Raw genomic sequence first — 22,301 nt, 5'->3', positions numbered from 1 at the left:
CAGCAACAGCTACCACCGCCACCACCACCACCTCCACCGCAACATCAGGTCCAGCAAGCTCAACCTCATCAACCCAACGAGGCATTTCCACCACCACGTGGGCAGATGAGTATGATTCATAGGACAGGCGTCTCTAGGAGAGAAATGAAGAAACTCACCCGAGAAATCAACCTGGCAGAAAGCGTTATGGCAAACATCCCTGAATATGTCGAGTGGTCGTCCCAGAATATCACGTTCAGCCGAGCGGATCACCCGATGACTATACCAAAACCAGGACACGCCGCCCTAGTGGTTGAAGCACAGATAGGAGGGTTCAAGATGAGCAAAGTCTTCCTGGACGGAGGAAGTGGACTCAACCTGATATTCTTTGACACAATTCAAAGTATGGGGATCACCATGAGAATGTTAGAAGAATCAGACACCCGCTTCCATGGGATTCTCCCTACTTCACCAGCGTATTCTCTTGGCAAAGCGTACCTGAATGTCGTCTTCGGCAAACCCGACAATTTCAGAAAGGAAAAGATCGAGTTCGAAGTCGTGAACTGGGAATCACAGTATCACGCCATACTCGGGAGACCAGCTTATGCCAAGTTCATGGCTGTGCCGCACTATGCATACCTCAAGCTGAAAATGCCTGGGAACAACGGAACGAACATCACAGTCCATGGAAGTTTCTCACGCTCGGACAATTGTGATCGTGATTTTCAAAGGATTGCTGCAAAGTTTGGGCCACAGCGAGAAACTGTCGACCCTCCGCCCAAGCTGACGATACGAGAAATCAAGGAGGAAAAACATGACAGGGAAACCAAGAAGAAGCCAGCCAACCTTGCTCTTGAAGCCTCGGCAGCAAAAGCTTCGGCAGAACAAGCTTCGGCAGTTGCCGATGCAGAAGATATAGGAGGCAGCAAGGCACTGACAATTGTTGCCCAAGCCCCTAGCGAAATCAACAACGCTGCAGCAACCACTAGCATGACGAAGAAATTAGAAGATGTTGCAGAAGATGAGAAGAACCCCTTCCTCGATAAAGCACTTCCTTAGCCTTTGAATTTTTTTTCCCTTTACTTTACACAGGGCCTCCCTTTTTCGCCCTCTAGTTTCGTATTTACCCTATCAATGAGCACTTAAGTTTCGATTCTTGTTAAGCATTGCAGTAATTTAAAGCATCTATGACCGCGCCACCATGAACCTTGCTTACAAGTAACGGTACAACGTAACGCGCGGCAGAAGATCGCGCCCCAAGGGAAAAACTTCTACGAGTGCTGCAAAGAAAAGCAAGGACATTAATCCTTCCCTCTGCTTCAGATGCCTCTACGAGTGCCGCAAAAAGCAAGAGTTTGGAAAACATAAAACAACCCATGTTCGATATTTCACTTATGGAAATATCAAAGAACAACGGGCTCATTGGCAGAATCATTGCACCCGAAATATTCGGAGTAGTATCGAAACTTACAATCGGTTGAAAGCAAAGTTGCGCATACAACAGGTTTAGCAAAACCTGCAACGCGAGCCGATCACTCATAATGATTTGCTGACCAACCAGTATACATATATATAACGGGCAATTAAGATTTGCTCCTTCAAAAATTTGCCAGCGGCACGGTAAAAGTACATATTCATGTATTTACCAAGTAACAAGTTTCGGCTTAAACAATCCTAACACTTGGATAGATTAGCCAATGTAATTCATTTTACAACAATAACTTTACACCCTAACGTCACCCTTGCGGAGTTTCCCTTTCTTCAGGTGCATTTGACTCCTCCTCAAGCCTGTCGACAATTATATTGGTGGGCACTAAAACCTTCGGGTACAGTTCTTCAAAATCACCAGTTGCATTGGCAATAGATAGCAAACATGCTGAGGGATAACGAGCAAGCACAAGGGCAAGCGTACACTTGGCCCCTGCGAAAACTTGAGCTCGCACCAAGTCCCGAACCTTCTTGGCGTTTCCAAACTCGGACATCAAAGTCAAAAGCGTGGGGGGAACTGCATTCAAAGGAAACATTGTCTTCCAAACCACCCTCATAGCTTTGTAGCACTTGTCAAAGAATTGGTGGACTTGTTGGACCCGATCCTGAAATTTTGCAACAGCCGAAGCCTTCGAGTGATCTCGCCAGAAAATCTCTTCGGATGAGGAAAGCTGGGTTAAAGCATGCACTCGCTCGTGTATCCGCTTGTTCTCTTCCGCACGGTTCAACGCTATGACTGGCAAAAGAATCAGTAAAGAGTCAAACGAGGTGCTGTTGACAAAAGGGCAAAGGAATCAGGAAACTTACAGTTCAAACTCTCAGTAGCTTTATGCAGCTCAGTAAGAGTGTACCGCTCCACGTCGGCTGCAATCTCGCTCTTCTTATTGACAATAGCAGCTAAGGCATAAGTGTTGCGCAGGTCCTTTTCCATCTGCGTAATCCGATCCTTCATACGCTGGATCCGATCACTTTCAGGAATGGCACCCGAAGAGTCGTCAACAAATGAGGGCACTGGGAAGACCTGCAGGAAACACCGTTACAAAAGGATGGTACATGGTACAGCTGAGCATCCGAAATAACTCCCATCGGGAGAAGTACAAGAAGAAATATCATAACAAAAGTGTGCTAACAACATTGCTAGCACGGAGTTTATTACAAGCATAAGTTTTGCGGCAGAACAATGTTTCACATCAGCTCAAGCATAAGTTTGCTACAAGAATCAAGGGGCTTGGGTCTGAGTCGATAAACTGGGTCCAGCCGACAATTTCCTTGATGAAACTAGTTCAAGGAGCTGGCGGGCACAAGTAAGGGCAGACGCTTTAAAGGCGCTTAAATCAACAAGCTGCCCGTCTTGCTCTTTCGGCAGCTCCTTGGTCATCCCTTCGATGTCACCCTTAAAGCCGTAACCCATCATAAGCTGGAAGGCAAGGACAACACCATAAGTGCGCGATGTACGCTTGAATACCTCGATAACCTCCTTGGTGTCAACCGCGAAGGTATCGACCAGCTGCCCCAGGGTCTTCTCCTGCTTGATCTTGGGGAAAATCATTGATGCGTGTGGTTGGCACGACCGTTGGGAACCCCAAGAGGAAGGTGTGATGCGCACAGCGGCAAGTTTCCCTCAGTAAGAAACCAAGGTTTAATCGGACCAGTAGGAGTCAAGAAGCACGTTGAAGGTTGATGGCGGCGAGATGTAGTGCGGCGCAACACCAGGGATTCCGGCGCCAACGTGGAACCTGCACAACACAACCAAAGTACTTTGCCCCAACGAAACAGTGAGGTTGTCAATCTCACCGGCTTGCTGTAACAAAGGATTAACCGTATTGTGTGGAAGATGATTGTTTGCAGAAAACAGTAGAACAAGTATTGCAGTAGGTTGTATTTCAGTAAAGAGAATTGGACCGGGGTCCACAGTTCACTAGAGGTGTCTCTCCCATAAGACGAACAGCATGTTGGGTGAACAAATTACAGTTGGGCAATTGACAAATAAAGAGAGCATGACCATGCACATACATATCATGATGAGTATAGTGAGATTTAATTGGGCATTACGACAAAGTACATAGACCGCCATCCAGCATGCATCTATGCCTAAAAAGTCCACCTTCAGGTTATCATCCGAACCCCCTCCAGTATTAAGTTGCTAACAACAGGCAATTGCATTAAGTATTGCGCGTAATGTAACTAGTGACTACATCCTTGAACATAGCACTAATGTTTTATCCCTAGTGGCAACAGCACATCCATAACCTTAGAGGTTCTTGTCACCCCTCCAGATTCACGGAGACATGAACCCACTATCGAGCATAAATACTCCCTCTTGGAGTTACTAGCATCAACTTGGCCAGAGCATCTACTAATAACGGAGAGCATGCAAGATCATAAACAACACATAGATATAACTTTGATAATCAACATAACAAGTATTCTCTATTCATCGGATCCCAACAAACGCAACATATAGAATTACAGATAGATGATCTTGATCATGTTAGGCAGCTCACAAGATCCGACAATGATAGCACAATGGGGAGAAGACAACCATCTAGCTACTGCTATGGACCCATAGTCCAGGGGTAGACTACTCACACATCACACCGGAGGCGACCATGGCGGCGTAGAGTCCTCCGGGAGATGATTCCCCTCTCCGGCGGAGGTGCCGGAGGCGATCTCTGGATCCCCGAGATGGGATCGGCGTTGGCGGCGTCTGGAAGGTTTTCCGTATCGTGGCTCTCGGTGCGGGGGTTTCGTCACGGAGGCTATTTGTAGGCGGAAGGGCAGGTCAAGAGGCGGCACGGGGCCCCACACCACGGGGCCGCGCGGCCAAGGGGGGCCGCGCCGCCCTAGGGTGTGGCCCCCTCGTCGCCCCTCTTCGTCTCTCCTTCGGACTTACGGAAGCTTCGTGGAAAAATAGGCCCCAGGCTTTGATTTCGTCAATTCCGAGAATATTTCCTTACTAGGATTTCTGAAACCAAAAAACAATGACGACAAGCGGCACTTCGGCATCTTGTTAATAGGTTAGTTCCAGAAAATGCACGAATATGACATAAAGTGTGCATAAAACATGTAGATAACATCAATAATGTGGCATGGAACATAAGAAATTATCGATACGTCGGAGACGTATCAATCATCGAGTGCATCTGCGCCAGGGCACCCTTCCCCTTTACAAGAAGCTCCCGTTAAAGCTGGTGAGAGGCAAGAATCATCGACACAGCATTTGCTGGAGAGTTGTTTGGAACTCTATCCAGGGCGTCAACAGGGATATTCGCCGCTTCTACAAGGAAAAGAAAGGAAAAAAGTACATTGGCAAAAGTATCGAATCCATAAGTACATCAATCGACAGAGGTGTATAAAAATTACCAAGTAACGCCAAAGAAGACTGACGAAGGACTTCATCCTTTTCGGCTGCCAGAGCTTCAGCCATCAGCCTGGATGCTTCCTCCTCCTTCAACTTCTCTTTCAGCTTGCCCAGTTCCACCTTCAGAGAGTCAACCTCTTAGCGAGCCTCAGCAGCTATCTTGACTGCGCCATCCAATTTCAAGGAGGAAGATTTGACTTCCTCTTGCAGCCGAGCCTTGTCAGCTTCCAGAGAAGTGAATTTGGAGGCGAAGGCCTCCAAAGAGGAAATAACTGTAACACCCCAAATTTCAATAAAAAGAACGTTAGAGAATTCCAGAAAGCAAAATTTCAAACCAACAAAAACTTTTCTTTTTGCATATAGTACCATGCATAGGACTTGTGCATTTGAGTGATATGACATGATGATTGTTTTTACTTGTATTTGATGTGCTCTAAAACCCTAAGGTGATCATATGAAGATCACCAACTAAATAAATCAAAGAGGAAGAAAATCCAATAATTGAAAAACCCTAAAAACCCTAACATATGCTCTATGGCATTTTTATAAATTTTGACCCTAGACCTATTTGGTCTTCACCATTAGTTGAATAATGTTATTAAACACTTATTACAACTTTTGGAATCAAAGTTTCACAATTCAAATGAAATCCAAACACAAATTCCACTCACATATGATAATGGTCAAAACTGAAATTTATAGTCTGATCACCACTTTGAGCCCTTGCCATTCATTTTTCCCAAACCAATTCTTGCTAACTCTTTGCACCATTTCAAAGTCAACGTCAAGGTGAACAACTTTGGTGAAGATCACCATGCCAAAATCATCTTTGATCATGAGCAAGGCTCATCCAAAGTCCCAACTTTTTAACATATGGAACATTCCCCACTTAGCCATTTTGGCAAATTTTTGAATTCTAAAAATTCCACCACCACCTCCAATCACCTCTGGTCAATTACAACTAGTATCAACACTCACTTTTCAAACACATTCACCATTTGAATTATTTCAAATTTGGACAATTTTGTAAATTCCAAAATCGGGCACTATTTACACACTATAGCAAATAGTGATCTAACCCAACAAATCTACCCTAACCTGCCCCAATTGGTCCCCTGGTCCCCTCTCACTCACAAGGCAGCATAGAAACCCTAGTGGTGCATGCATAGCATGCATGCACACACCATGTCGGCCATGGCGCCACCATGCCGAGCCTCCCCTCTCTCCCTTGCTCGCCACCCCTGCCCACCTTACCCTAGCTCGCCACCTCACTCTACTGGACCACCTAGCACTGGCCATTGTCGAGGAGGAGCACTGCATCGGCCAGACCAGCGCGCGCCCATGGCGGCCAGCATGCCGCTCGCGTCGCGCGTGGCGCGCCACAGACGCTCACTGGCCGCGCGTCGCGCCACCACCTCGAGCACGCCCTGGACCCGCTCTCGACAGGTTGAGCTTGCCCTCGACACCTGGAAGCCGCCAGACACGGCCAAGACCACGACCCGTGCCCGCCGCCGCCGGAGACGAAGAGACCCCGCCGCGGGCGCGACAGACACGGAAGCCACGCGACATAACCAGGCCCTCCCCGACCACGCTGTCGCCACCATTCGCCTCGCCTGGACACGTAGAGCACCTCCATGCCCTCGCCTAGCTCGCTAGACCGCCGGAGATGCCGCGCCCTTGTCGAGTTCGCCGCAGAGCCTCGGGCACTCGCTCGCCTATAAAAGGAGGCCTCGCCTCGTCGATTCCTTCACACCACCACTCCTCCCTCTCCTTCCTTGATCTCCCAGCCACCTCGCCGCTCCACATTGACCACCAGAGCCACCCAATTTCTACCTCACTGCCGCACGCCACCGCGGAAGCTCGCCGACGATTGGAGCCACCTCAGGCGACGCCGCCAGTACCAGGAGAACCGCCGTCGTCCACATCTACTCCAAGCACACTGCCATCCCTCGCTGGAGCACTGGTTAGCTCGCCGACCCCCTACCACCGCCGCCAGAGCGTCGGGTTCTCGTCGGAGACGACGATGAACCACGGCCGTAGATCCGCGATCTAATCCAACGCCCCAGCTTCGCCCATACCGTTTCGGGTTAAAACGCCCACTGATGGGTGGCCCCCGCTGTCAGGCAGCCCGCGCGGCACTGGACCGTGGCTGGGCTGGCCTTGGGCCGTTTAAATTGAATCTGGCCCGTTTAGTTTTCCCGCCGGCCCTTTTAATTCAAACTGGATTTAATTAATTCAAATAGTTTTGAATACTGCCTCCACTTTGAAAATCAATAGTTTCAAATTGGCTAAACCAAATTTAGTGAATTTTATGTTGTTAGAAAGCTACTGAAATTATCTAGCCAATGCCACTGGCCTCATGGCCAGATTCTTTGTAGAATAAATGTGGTAAAAATAACAAGATAGGGACTTTTCCCTATTCAAATAATTCCTAAAAATCAACCAAAATAGATATTAAGTTAATTCCAACTCTAATAGCTCACATTTGACTTACACTAATTGTTTATGCAATAAAATGGTGTGGTCACTTTGCATGATCATGCCATAGTTTAATTAATGGATGATATGGCTAGTTTAACTAGTTGATATTGTCCAAAACTATTAAAGTAAATTATGTGGAGTCTTACACTTCATTTAAACTTGTCTCACATGAATTCATGGGATGTTTGGACCCCTGGTCCTAAACTCTCTTATATGAATTACTTGAGATTTAAATCAAATGTAGTGTTATTTAAATAGTATGAGGTGATCTACCTCATTTAAATCATTTTCACAAATGATGATGATGAACATTTGACTTAGGTCAATATGAGTTCATACATGATTGTTTGAGAAATTAAATCTTAAGAAGATTTCAATAAGAGGAAATTATTTCTCAAGAACCCTATGGAAACTATCATTTACATATGAAATACAAAGAAGTGAATTCTATTTAAACCCCACAACCCATGTACTCTAGTTAATTTATTTGTGTGCATAGAGTAGTTTGTGTGTTATATGTGATGTATGGAATAGCCATTAAATTAGTGAGTAATTATACTCGTATTCAAATTTAGACGGTAGCACCGGAGAGTACGCCGAAGAAGAAGGTTGCTACCAGGAGGAGGAGGAGGAACAATTTGAGAACTACCAAGGCAAGCTAATATTCTTGCAAAGTGCAAAGCCCCTTGGGGCAAGGCATCATGTTTCTTATCTTTTCTTATATGAACCCATCCCAAGTTTTACTTTACAAGTTTTTACTTGTTTTCTAAATGAGTTACTTTTATAGTTAACTTTGGTCAAAGTACAAGTTGATTACTAGAGTAGTGAGTTAGTCTTCTCCAAGCAAAGCAAGTTAGCACCCCTCATGAATTAGAGCTAGTGCTAATGAATTAAAACTTGACTACTCTAGATGGGAACAATGTGAATTTGAAGTGATTTTGAAACCTTGGAATGAAGATGCATTCCATTGAATGATTTTTGAAGGTGAATATGAACAAGAGAAGATGGTGATTTTTGATAAAACAATGGTGTTGGTTTGAATGCGATACCTTTCCAATTATTAAGTACCCCCACAATACCTGATTATGGGTAGGGCTTAACTGGAAGTTTATGCGTCTTAGTATGGGTTCCCTCTAAACAAGCGTCATCGGGGTTATGCCGAAAGCTGCCTCTACAACAGAAGAAATGATATGATATGATGCGAAATGAGGTGAATGTCCGGCCCAAGCCCTGTGCAGTTCCCAGGTTGACAGTTGGTCTTCACTGGGAGGCCAAGCTCATGGGGAGAGGTGCTCATACTAGGATTTGTAAGTGAAAGGTTATGGTTGATGATCCGCGTACTGTGTTACGATGATTCGGGGAAATCCCGACGGATGAAATCAAATGTTGTGGCACAAGTGTGCAACCTCTGCAGAGTGTAAACCTATTCGAATAGCCGCGTCCACGGTTACGGACGGTTGGAAAGGCCATACAGTTTCCAATGTCATATCTTTGAAAATGATGTTGAAAGATGATGGTGAAATGACTTGTGGTGAATTGAATTGAAATCACCACTTGAAATGGTGGGAACGACACTAATGTTCCCACTTGAGTTAGTTAGCACTTGAATAAGCTTTTTCTCAAACTTTGTGAACTAAAACTAGCTTTATGCATATAAACTAGAGCTTAGCAAACCATACTAGAATGTCTAGCACTTACATTAGTATTAGTTTGCGAGTACTCAACGTACTCACGGCTTTGTCCCTGGCTATTCAAATGGCCAGAGTATGAAGATGACCAAGGAGATGACCAGCAGGACGCCTACGACAACTAAGCGCCTTCCGACGTCAAGCGTTGGCCTGTGGACTAGAGAGTCCTTGTATCTTACGCTTCCGCTATGTTGAACTATGAACTTGTGTTTGTTCGTTGATCAATAGATCAACTATTCGTGTAATATGGATCATGTGATTCCAAATTTGTAAGACTTACGGTTTGTAATGAATGATGACTGTGATACTTAACTATTATGCCTCGCAACAACAATATTCCTGAGATTGCGATGTATGACATAATAGGCATTCGGACTTAAAAATCCGGGTGTTGACAATAACGCCTCGCAAGTCCTTAAGAAAGAAGGATATTTTACCAGAAATTGTCAAGCAAAGCACGCTCCAAGAGATTTGCATCGCAGTTAGAAAAAGACTTACTGAAGGAGGAGTCGCGGTGGCAGCAGTTGGAGAGATGTCTTTCCCTTTGGAAAGGTAAGAAGCAGTCGATGCTTGAGCCATAAGGGCAGCGGAGCCGAAGCTTCGGAAGCCACTACGACCGGCGAGGCAGCATCAGATCTGGCTTTTTTAGACGGAGGCTCGATAAAGCCTTCGTCGCTGCAAAGGTTAAAGGTCGACAATGGTTATAAAAAGAGTAAGAAAAATAAAAGGGCAAAGTATAACTACAGAAAAGAAACTACTTACATGTCGAAGAGATCATCTTCATCGGCAAAGCCGCCGGTTGATCTCTTCACAGGTGAAAAGCTCCCCAACCTCCTCCATACTGCATCAACAAAGGTATCATGATCAGCGTCGTCATTACGCATTGATCCATCTGCGACACCAGCGCCATCGGCTGAGGAGGGAAGGTCGGTGTGGGCAACTTCAAAATCTATCGGACCATTGTATTCATCCTCTAGGCCTGTATGATCGACAGTGTGAAAATCTACGGGGATTGAGGAGCCTCTCCCTTCAGAAGTATCATCTGGTGAATCATGCATATTTCCAGAAACTATGGGGATCTGTCGAAGAAAATAACAAGTAAGAACAATGGTAATTATGTCGGTTAAGAAAAAACGGCATAGTAGGAACATGAAGAAAGAAAAATACCTTTGATGGTGGATGGTCAGCGTCAAGGGGAGCATAAGAAGAAATCAGTGGAATCGAATCTTTTTGGTTAAAGGAAGTAAGGCGACGGACTTCGTCAAGCAACTCCTTTTCCGACAGATCGGCAGCATTGATCCTGGTTTCATCCTTTGGGCCTGAATACAACCACATCGGGTGAGCTCTGGCCATGACTGGCTGGACCCGACGTTTCAAGAATAACGCTGCCACCTCTGTGCCGATCATAGTTTGACCGTCAGCCTCTTTGATTCGAAGGAATTTGGCAAATAGTTCTTCGGCTGTTGCTCTTTCATCGGATGAGAGAATATTCTTCCAGGAATTCTTGGGCTTGGCTTCGGAGACATCAGCAAAGCAAGGAAGCCGAGACTCGGGTGATAAGGAGTCCTTGATATAAAACCATTTCAGCCTCCACCCTTGCACGGACTCTCTCATTGGGAAGTTGAAGTAATTGACTTCCGAACGAGCTACAAACCCCACTCCTCCAGTGACAAAGTATCCATTACTGCTGCTGTATCTCTTCACATAGAAGATCTTTTTCCACAGCCCGAAATGAGGTTCGATACCCAGAAACGCCTCACAAAGGGTGATAAACACAGCAACATGGAGGATTGAGTTGGGGGTAAGTTGCCATAGTTGAATTTCGTACGTTCGCAAGAGATGGAGGAGGAATCCATGAGTATGAAGTGAAAGGCCTCGGTGAAGGAAAGATAAGAACATCACAGTAAAGCCAGCAGGGGGATCAGGCCGAGAAATCGCACCTGGAAGGATCACGTCTCCCACATCGGAAGATATCAATCCTAGGCTTCGGGATCTCTTCTCATCACGCTTGGTGACGGTTGATGCTACCCAGTCTCCGGGCTTGACCATTGAGCTCGACGGCGCTGGCGGCGCCGGAGCTGGGGGAGGAGCGCTCGGAGCGCTCCCCTTCGAAAGAGAAGACACTACAAGAAATCTGCCATAATATGACGTTTTTTTTATGACTGGAAATCAAAATGTCATAGTTTTATGACGTTCCTAGCTTTGACCGTCGTTGGCCACTGAGAGGGGGCAAAACCCTAGAAAATCCTGACGTTATTGGGGAAAAACGTCATTGGCAATTTAGGTCAAAACGTCATTAGCAAAATTAAGTGGTCTACGACGTTTTTCCACTGCCGATTGCGACAAATCAATAACGTCATTGGAATTCGGCTCAATACAATGGTATGTGTTTGGCTGCCATGTCATCCAAATTTTGGAGTGAATCTGTGCGCGTTGTGAAATTGGTGTTGGCGCCACAGGCTTTCGATTTTGGGCCGCGGGAGACCAAAATTTGGTCCGAAAGTTTTTCTAGGTCGCCCATATCCAAACCCACTTACTCCTCTCACAAACCCCTCCCTCGTCTCCTCCACACACCCTCGTGCGCCGCCTCCACCTCGTCTCCCCGGCGCCACATCGCCGGCCACCGCAGACCTCCTCTCACCGCCTCTCCCCTTCCGGCGGCGATAGCGGCGAGGCTCGCGCAGCTGCGGACCAAGGTGGCGCAGGCGGCGGACTTCGCGTCCAAGCACGGCGGTGCATACTACAAGGAGGCCATGGTCCCCAAACGCCCCTCACCCGACCCTGCCGCTCGCTTCCTTCCCCTCGCCGCCACCGCACTCCCACGGTGCTCCGTCCAGCCGGATTTCGCCACTCGTAAGTTTTCTCAGCCGCTTCCTCGCATTTATTTCCGGTGAATCCGTCTGATCTGTTGCTTGGCGATTTTGGGTCTGGGCTGCGTGGATCTGATAGTTTGGTTAGGCGCTCGAGCTTCTGTTGGGTGGATTGGAGCTTAAAGCAGCAGATCTGAGGCGCGCTTTTAGGGATCTGGCGGATGTGCCGCGTCTAGGTCTGGAGCAGATTTATTACTGGTTCATGTCGTGATTTGCCCACGCTTCACAATCTGGTAGCCTAATTTCTCTATATTACTTCCAGTTCCCCGGGTTAGTTCATCTGTGACAGTTATCGTCTTCAGCTAAGGTTTGAAACACTGTCATTAGGCACGGACCTATTCGTTTGGTCGCAGGGATCTAATTTTGAAGTTACTTTTCAGCTGCACCTTGTCGTTGCAAAATCCTAGCTTAGGTGCTTTGTGAATCTTCCTACTTTGTTACCCAGTAGTAGTGTCGTAGAGACTGGTTCGTTCGTATGAACTGCAGCTAGGTTGCACCCTGTACACGTACTTCATGCTTTGATTCAGAAAGCCAAGCAAGGCAGTTCTTAATTTGTACTGAGTATATATCTAGCTGCACCATTCGTTTTCTCAAGTGTGTACTACTGCACTATGCGAACCTAGCCTCACTCTGCATTTTTCTGAATTCCAGACAAGATGAGGGAGATCCTCCACATTCAGGGCGGGCAATGTAGCAACCAGATCGGCTCCAAGTTCTGGGAGGTGGTGTGCGACGAGCATGGCATCGACCCCACGGGGCGGTATGTGGGCACCTCTGACCTGCAGCTGGAGCGCGTCAATGTCTACTACAAGGAGGCTTCCTCGTTTTGTTCTAGCTAGGATTTATTGAATCCATTCATGCTATATTGTTGCTGCCTAGTCTTTCCTTCATTGCATATTTATTGCAGTAGAGTAACTTCCTTATGGCAATGGTTGTATATCACAGAGTAAAGTCAATGGCTGCTTTACACCATCTTGGAGTACTAATTTTTCTTCAACTAGACTTAATTTTCTTGCAGTAGAGTAACTTCCTGATAGCAATGGTTGCATATCACAGAGATACGCTGCTGCTAGCGCAGGCGAGGTGTGCTTCTTGGAACTGGCTAGGTGCGAGCTGGTGAGTTGCTGTCGATCCTGAAGCAATGATGCCTTCTCTAGATTAGGTAAGTCTTTGGTCTATCTCATTCTCCTCTTTGTTACTTGGTTGATGGGCCATGATGATGTGCATTATTTTGAGTCAAGTACCTATGTGATATGGAATATATGGTCTGAATAGCTTTGTATTAGGGTCTGATCAAGTCTCTATGATGTTACTTTATGGTTAATTATATACGTGTTGCTTTCTTTTCAGTTTATGATGTAAGTGATAAGTCATAGTCATAATTATCTCCGTAAAATGGAAAATATTATACTCCAGTTCTCTATTTTCGAATTTATTGGCTGCATGATGTTCCAGGGGTAGCATTTACATGACTAGCACTCTTTTATTTCACTTTAGGCCATGCTCTCATTTCTCTTGCAGTACAGTCTGATGCATATTTTTCTTTGGAAGCATGAATATTTTGTGAATCGTGAAACTCTTATTTTGTCCAGTCCCTGATTCTTGAATGGTTTTCATTATTGGCTTGACCAGTTAAGTATGTACTTGTGGACTAATTTTCCTTTGTATTGTTGTTGTCATGCAAAATAGTCCAGTCCCTGATTCTTGAATGGTTTTCATTATTGGCTTGACCAGTTAAATATGTACTTGTGGACTAATTTTCCTTTGCATTGTTGTTGTCATGCAAAATAGATGGATGAGCATACGGTGGAGTCTTGCTCTTGGGCCGGTGGTGGTTGGTAGCCGGACGCTGTGACGCGTTGCTAGAGAGAGCGGTGCACACAGGGACAAGTTGGTAGGTTGCCATAGTGTTGGTGGACAGGAGAGGTCCTGATCATGCAGGTGCAAGAAGAGGATGTGTAGGCATATATGCCTGGAGGTTGGGGCGTAATCGGCCGGAATTTGATAATGGATGTTCTTCTTTGTAGGGTGGGTTTACATTATGGGCTAGCTTTATGTGCATCATTGTGTCTTTCTTGTATTTGTGGTTTGATCCGTGGATTACTTGTCTCCTTTCAAAGAATTTCATGTCTTCGTTGTTTCTGATTGAATTATATGTTGTTTAATTTTGTCAAACTGTTTGAAAACAAAAACTGAAAAATGGGATGAAATAATTGATCGCAAAAAGACCAAGGCCCTAAAAAATGTAAAGGCTGTTAAGTGATCAAGGCCTGAAAGGTAAATTGGCTAACAAATATGAGGCCCAAAAGATAAATGGGCCGAACAATGGCTGCAAAATAAGCTCAAAATTTAAATGGATCAGAAAAGACCAAGGCCTAGAAGAAAAAGGCTGATATTAATGGGCTCGGCCCATGCAAACCAGCGAAATGGATCGGGCTGATTTTGGATTACGATGATTTAATTTCGTCATAATTTTGCCACGTCAGACTAGGCACGTAGGATCTAATTCATCACAATTTTGCCACGTTGGATTGCCACGTTGGACTCGGGGGCAGGTGCCCATGACGTTTTGGGAACGTCATGTCGTCAGTGACATTTTAAAACGTCACAAAGCTCTACGACGTTTTGAAGTGGAACATCTTAAGCAGTCACTGCTGACTCCCAGCTTTCGACGTTTTGAAAAGCGTCACCGTAACGTCACAAGTAGCCATTATTGACGTTTCAGTGACACCTTTATTTTGTCAACTTATGGCAGATTTCTTGTAGTGAGAGGAGGACTTGACGGCGGCACCTCCGCTGGTGGAACTGGCGGTGGCGGCAGGATTCTTCTTCTTCACCATTGTGAGATCTGATGAAGATTGGAAAAGCTGCGGTGGCGGCGCAGCAACGGCAAAGGAAGGAAGAAGGGGAAGAATGAGGAGATGCTGCGGGGACCGTGGAGGAGATTAGGGATTTTTCGCCCTTTGGAGATTTTGAGGAGAAGTTAAGAGCTGAGTAAGCAAGTGGCGCTTGAAGGAGGGGATGAACCGGCGGCCCACTATTTCAACATTGTGCGAAAATCGAGGAGGCACCTCGGTCATCACGCGTGCAATGATCAAGCCCTAAAAATTGCCTGCGCAGAGCTAGGGTGGGCCCGTCAGGTCAAGTCCTGTCAATCAGCCCACAGCAGTTACACGTCAACAGTGACGTCATATAAAAAAAACACTTTGAGGTATTCGAAGGAAAAATGAAAAGTTATCGGATGAAGGACTTGAGTCTACGCCCGGCTGCAGACATCCGTACCTAGACTCGGGGGCTACTCCCATCGGGAGCGCTGACGCGCACCCGATAAAACGAAGACTCGACAGAATGAGCAGTCGAAGGAAGAAGGCTTGAGTCTGCACTCGGTTACAAGCGCTTGCACCCAGACACTCGGGGGGCTACACTCCCATCGGGAGCGCGTGATGCACACCCGATAGAAGTTTTTTGCACTCCAGGATCATGCCCGGGGACTTGATTCTGTGTAGGGTAACGCTGTTTTGCCATCGGCAGTTAACCAACAAAAGTTGGGCACGTTACTCATTATCCTTTGCACAAAGGAAATATATCGGATGACCTATGAAGAACTGTGGAAAACATCGGCAGCGGAGAATATTCGAGTGGAACAACTTGAGTCTACGCACGGATTGCAAGCATCCGTACCTAGACTCGGGGGCTACTCCCATCGGGAGCGCTGACGCGCACCCGATAAAATGAAGACGAAGCAGATTCAAGGTGAATAAGGGCAATAAAGGAGAAGAACATCAGGAAAAGACATGTTTTAGTCTCTACCCGAACTATCTTCGGCTAGACACTCGGGGGCTACTGACGTGGGCACTACCCTTCGGGTAACCCACATTACCCTATCCTGTATTGACTAATTGGAGGCCCATGAAGACACTTGAAGGCGAGATGGGCCACTAGGACGGTGCACCAGAAGGTTCCTTGACGGGCAAGACAAGGAAACGATCGAACAAGGAAAGATCGGATCTAAAACTACTGTAAACCTAGTCGTGCTCGGTTAGACCTCTTGAGACCTGGCCTCCTATATAATGGCCAGGAGAGGGGCTGCCGAGGGACACAATCAATCTTAGCGACCTTAGCCAGCAAAAGCTTAAAACTAGGTCACCCTAGCAATTAGCCAACTCGGCGAGATCTCAGCCGAACTATTCGGCACTCCATTGTAATCCATTATCATCATAATCAAGAACAGACAGGCAGGACGTAAGGGTTTTACCTCATTGAGGGCCCCGAACCTGGGTAAATCGCTCTCCCCGCTTGTCTGTGAACCGATGTCTCGTGTCAGCTTGCAGGATTCCATCAACCCTAAGCCCCTATCGGAGGGCATTGGCGAGGAGTACCCTCGACAGCGTCGGCATGAAGTTGGTCAAAGCTTCTCGTCGATTGGACCTATATTCCTCTTTGGTCATTTTGAACAATTGTAGTACTCTCTTTGGTCCAAGCTTCAACAGATATGAACATACAATCACGCTTGATAGGATGGTTAGTGAAGTATCAACCTTCTAAGAAGATTTATCGTACTAGAAAAAGTACCATGTTAGAACTTTAGCACCCCACTTTCCAATTTGTACCTGTTTAGTCAAATTTCGTTTGAATTTCAGTTCTGTATGAAACGCGAAAATACACTCGTTCAATGTTTTTTAGGGTCCGTTCAAATTGAGAAAAGGCAAGCCATTTCACTCTCAATCCAACACAGTTCATCTCTTCACAGCTGCGTCCAAATTTTAGACAATTCATCTCTTCACACAGCCCGCCAATTTGCCAAACAGTGAAATTTGAAAAAATAATTTTTCCTACACAGCAACTTTCTCCACACAATAGTTTTCCCTACACAGCTAGCCAGCCAGCCAGCCACAACTCAAACAAACAGGCCGTCAATCCCACAGCATCTTCCGCCCGGCCTAATTACCATCCAACTCCATCCCTCTCAATCTGCCTAAAAAAAAAAAAGATCCCTCTCAATCTGCCCTCAACAAAAAAAAAGATCCTTCTCAATCCCTCTTGTTTGTCTCAGCTCTAGCACAGGAACAGACTGCCCCCGCCGTCAACGACCTCGAGCTCAACCCCAAACCCTAAAGAGCGTCGCCACAATGATCTCCCCTTCCCCCCGAACCAGGCCGCATCTCAAGCCCATTCCGGCACAGCAAACCATGCATTCTCCGTCTCGGTCCCGTTCCGCTTGCCTTGTTCGCCGCTTCCGGCGAGAATGGCCGCCGTGGCCGAAATCATTCCCGCCCCCGTCAGCCGTGATCGCCTGGCCGGCGAGCCGGCTAAGAACTCGTTTACCGATCCATTTTGGGCCAAGCCGAACTAGGCCAGTGCTGTTACTTAGCTGGGCCGCCATCGAGGGCCTAGCTTGGCAGGCGACCCGGCTAGTGGCATCCCTACACGCTTCCAATCCCCAACAACCTTCCCAGTGATCTCCGCCCCTCTGGATTACATACATCGATTAGCTTTCCCGTTGGGCATCGCCATCGGCTGCCACGTCGCATTCGCATTCGCATTCATTCCCTGCTGCGTCCGACGGAACTCGTGTCTCCAAGGTACGACATTCTCTCCTGTCCTACCATGAAGGAAGTATATGATGTTCCCGTAGTTTTTTTGTTTTGTTTTGTTTTTGCGATCAAATGTTTGAACTTCTTTTCCGATGATCTTATTATTATCATCAATGCGAGGCTCGTCAGTAGTGGTGCTGCTATACCAATGACCATGTGATGATAATGCCTTTAAAATCTTTCTAATTATATTAATTTCTGGTATGAGAAATGACTGAAATAGTTAGAGGATCAGAAGTAATGAAGAACAACAAAAGTTGGCTTCCAGGGCGTGTAAATAAATCAAAATAATTTGTTTGTGCTGATGGTGTAGACGGTTTGACCTTTTTTGTAGGCCATTTTTTTCCTTAAACTACTTGCTCCAGAAATTTACATAATACTAGCGATTTCACTGTAACCTTTCAATTAAGAGAACAAAAATGTTGGTAGATTAACAGGATACTACACTATTGATTTTACTAATCTACACACTCTTTTTTCTCCCACATAACGGATGTTCTTTGTCTTTTGCACCAGACCTAAGAAATGACTGAAGTGGAAGACATTATGTCTGATATCGAGATACACGAACTGGGCAATTCAATGAAGGATGAACTGACAAACTGCATTTCATCCGACACTATCTACGACAGTGGATCTGAATTCTGCTTGATACCAAGAATACACGAGCACATCCGTGCAATCGATAGATATTCATATGAACCAATTATATTGTCAATTGGTCCTTATCACAGTTCATCCCACGAGTTTTCTTCTATGGACAGGGAAAAATGGAACCGTGTGGACTACATCCTTAAATTAAACTGTGATAAGGGTTTGAAAGATTACTTGACCATCATAAATGGACTAGAGAAACGAGCAAGGATGTGCTATTCTGCAGATATTAAAATGGACAAGAGGAAGTTCTTGCAGACTCTTTTGCTTGATGGTTGTTTCGTACTTGTTTCTCTAGGGGAGTTCAATGAATTTATAATGGCTGGACCTCAAAGAGGTATGGCCAGTACATCAATTGGCAAAATACTTGAGGAAAATTTGACTTCTGAGCATCCAGAAGTAAGAGGAAAATATGGATCTGAACAAAGAAACATGGGGAAGCATGATGCTATGAAGAGTACTATAGTGGAACAAGACAATGTGAATTCCAAGCATTCTAAGGAAGAAAGTTCAGTGGTTGAGATTGAGTTATGCTCAGAAATTAGTGGCCATGAAGCACCACTTGGTGTATACCAGGACAACGCTCAGCAGATTGGACAGTGGTATGATATGTTCGTTACACATGACTTATTACTGCTGGAGAACCAAATTCCGTTTTTTGTAGTTGAGGCAATATATGAGGTAGTAATTTCGAATAAGGTGGCACCAACTACATGTAAATCAAGTATTGTTCGATATATAGAAATGTATGCATCATTCTATCCAACAGCAATACGCGAGTCCAGTCGCCCAAAAGATTTTGATCATTTGCTGCACTTGTTTCATATGTACTTCAGACCCAGTTCTAACCAGGACGAACACCATGACCATACAGTGCAGCACTCTATTCATCACTTCCTTCAGCTCGGACGAGATTACCTCAACCATTTAGGTTCATCGAAGTATCACCATTTCCCAAACCGATGGCGCCGAGCAACACAATATCATGAAGCTGGGATCGAGTTTAGGATCAGAATGTATTCTGAGCATACCCCACATTCCCTCTTGGATATAAAGCTCAGAGATGGTATCCTGGAAATCCCATTCCTGCTTGTAGATGAAGAAACCAATGTTCTTTTTAGGAACTTCATAGCACTGGAACAAACATGTCCGAGGGTCGGAAATGATGTCACTGCTTACATTATTTTCATGGCCAAGCTGATGAGCATGCCTGATGATGTAGCGCTGTTGGCTCGAAAGGGGGTCATCGCACACCATATGCGCACCGACAAGGATGTATCACAGCTCTTTACCAGGCTGACGAAAGGTGTTGTCTTTGATTTCTATGGGAACTATTACCTCAATCATCTGTGTTTAGCCTTGGAGGCATATTATCAAAACCGTCTGCACAGGTGGGTTGCGTGGCTGAGGCACAACCATTTGAGCAATCCATGGCTGGTCGTCGCTGCGGTGGCTGGTGTTATTGTGCTTTTCTGCACGATTGCACAGACTGTCCTTACTGTTGAGTCTTATGCTAATCCTTAGTAAGCATCTGGTGGGGATTCAGATTTGTTTTCCACTTCAGTCTCAAAGAAAATAAACTACTACACTCTACTCCATCTCTTTGTAGCATCTTCCATTTGTGTATGCACTTTGATAACGTCATCAAGAACTGGTCATATGGGCGTGTCATCTATGACGCAGGCATCGGCGTCGGTAATATGGTCTTTTGCAATTAGATCGTTGATCTGATTTTTTCCAGGGTATTTATGGTTATTTATTACATTTGTTGATATCATATATGATGCTATTTTACTTTTAATATACTGATCATAAATCTTCCTAGTCATATGGTCATGTAGTATTCCTCCGCAGTGTCTTTCACAAGACTCAGGCTCACGTGAATGGTGGATAGCTATTTTTATTCTGCTAAATTGTTGTGTGAATACTTTTGTTATTTTTATTCCCTAGATACCAAGGAATTTCTAATTTATTTTCACCTTGGGTTATGAGCGCCTGTTAGATCAGTGTGCTCTGACGGCTGGAAGGTATCACTCTATGTAAATATAAGATTAGCCTCTTCTGAATAATTTAGACTACATTACAGTGGAAGTTCATTATAATTTATGTCGCCATTTTTTTTCTTTTTGAGAAGAAAATGATGTGCATTTCACTTTTCTTCTTACAATAGACGGTGAATCTTTACAATATTATTTGCACTGCAAGTTTCCTACCTGCAGATTATTTGTTGCAAATTGTAGGATTACAGAATGGCAGTCTGGCAAACCTGCAGGCCTCATCCAGGTTTCTCCATTTTCTATTTTGAGGCGTTCAATTGATGCCTAACTAACCTCTGTGTGTTTACCTGTAAACCTTATCCATTTGAGATGCCGCGCTAACTGCTTTTGAGAGTCTCAAAATACCCTGGCGAGCAATTATACCAGTATTGCACACTATGAAATTTGAGTATCATATTTAGTTTACTGGAGTTCAAAACCTTAACATCATATTTTTCTTGTTAATTAGTTTATTTTGTTTGGCCGAAGCAACTTCAGCCTTGCAGGATCATTGCAATTTGTTCTGCTCATTTTTTCTGAAGATGTGCAAAAATAGTATTAGTTTTAGTTTCTTTCCAGCTTATCCAAGATATCACAGTTATGTGCATGCCTGAACTTCTGAAGGATATGCGAAAGATCACAACCATTTTACCATTTCACAGTCCTCTGCAAGTGGAACCTTGGAAAGGTTTTCATATAAACCTTTCTCCTATGGTTAATCATAGTGAAACTAGGTAACATGATCTGAGGGAAAACTGTGTTCTGAACGTGTATTTCCTATGCATATGTATTCTGAACGTGTCATTTTATAGATGCATCATTTTCATTTTGAATCACACACTACAAAATGTTTCTAACAATTACATGTTTTGAATGTGTTTGTTAAAGATTAGCAGGCTGGTGGTACCTTATGTTAGCACCGTTCTATTCTAGATACGCGTCTTTGGTCCATTGGATATATTGTGGTTTATCTTTTTCAGATAATGATATGTTGTGGTTGTTGAATTGCCAAATATCTTAGCAGAAATTTTGGGCGCCAGAAAAAATGTCGGTTCTTTGGGCGGTTGCCGGTTACTCGTCCAGGATCGAATTCATGCAGCCGTTGTTCTAAAGAAGATTCAAAACGACAAGCGGTGACCTTTCTGCACGGATGCGCCTGCTGGACGAAGCTGGGATGTTTCAATCCGGTGGCCTTGCAGGTTAACCCTTCGGTTTGATGTCCTGTTGCCTTGAGCACAGCTACCAGGCAAAGGTTTGAAGTCATCATTCGGCCATAGCTGCTCTACTGGGTCGATGTTCCTCTCAACCCTTTGGAAGATTTTGGAGGAGATTAATCGTAGGAGTAGAATTTTTCAGAACATGCGGCGATCGGCAGGCTTGCAACTTATCCGTCATCAGAGGCGGCTGGGCAACACTGGTCTTGGTGGCAGGATCTGACGATGTGCCTCGATTCTTTGGAGCGTCTCTAGCTGCCATGTGATTTGTTTCTTTTCCAGCCTGTTCCTCTCGTTCCAACTTTCAGTATTTTCTGTACTACTTAAAAAGCAGCAAGACGTTCCGTCGTCAATCGATCTGATGGTACGTCGTCAGCTTCGTCCCACTCCTCTCCGCTTCGCCCCGCACACCAAGTCAATCCCGAAATTGTCGCGGTATTATCTTCACGCACACCAAGTCAAAACCGACGACGAAGAGTGCAATGCCTAATACCGACCTAGGCGCTCTGGCGACTAGGGTTTCTGACCTAGGTGACTAGGGTTTGCTGTTTTCGCCGTCGCTTCTCGCCGGTGAAGTCCCCTCTCCCGTCCCCTCCCCCGCCTGCACTTGTCCCGGATCTCTTTCCTCGGCGCGTCCCCTGTGTCCGGTCCCTGGGGGACTGTTCTCGCGGGATTCTGGATGGCATCTCCCGCGTCGAGTTCTGCCAGCCAAACTGGGGAGGGATCGGGGACGAAGAAAGACGAACGTCTCGGCGATCTCCTCCAGCGGCTGGGTATTGATGATGATGAGATAGATGACTTGATCTTTGAGGATCAGTTGGATGCTCCGAAGGAGGGCATCAAGTGGATGGCTCTGGCTCGTGTCCATACAGTGAACTTCTTCAGTCCCCAGACATTTGAGCAACATATGCGTACGGCATGGAGCCCTGCTAAAGA

General features: G+C 45.5%; 2 protein-coding genes across 2 annotated transcripts; both read left to right on the top strand.

Moving 5' to 3' along the window:
* Window positions 1–11,396: 11,396 nt before the first annotated feature.
* On the top strand, window positions 11,397–13,847 carry LOC127330638 (uncharacterized). The gene is made up of 4 exons (XM_051356782.2): window positions 11,397–11,850; window positions 12,519–12,627; window positions 12,924–13,029; window positions 13,659–13,847. Exons 1-3 carry the CDS (start codon window positions 11,397–11,399, stop codon window positions 12,985–12,987), a joined length of 627 nt encoding a protein of 208 aa, XP_051212742.1. The 3' UTR covers window positions 12,988–13,029; window positions 13,659–13,847.
* A 4,139-nt stretch (window positions 13,848–17,986) lies between these two features.
* LOC139832068 (UPF0481 protein At3g47200-like) lies at window positions 17,987–19,639 on the top strand. The gene has a single exon (XM_071821498.1). The coding sequence runs from the start codon at window positions 17,987–17,989 to the stop codon at window positions 19,637–19,639; it is 1,653 nt and encodes a 550-aa protein (XP_071677599.1).
* Window positions 19,640–22,301: the final 2,662 nt, after the last annotated feature.

This window comes from Lolium perenne, chromosome 1 (genome assembly GCF_019359855.2).
Source record: "Lolium perenne isolate Kyuss_39 chromosome 1, Kyuss_2.0, whole genome shotgun sequence".
Taxonomy (NCBI): domain Eukaryota; kingdom Viridiplantae; phylum Streptophyta; class Magnoliopsida; order Poales; family Poaceae; genus Lolium; species Lolium perenne.
This window is presented reverse-complemented; position numbering and strand designations above follow the sequence as displayed.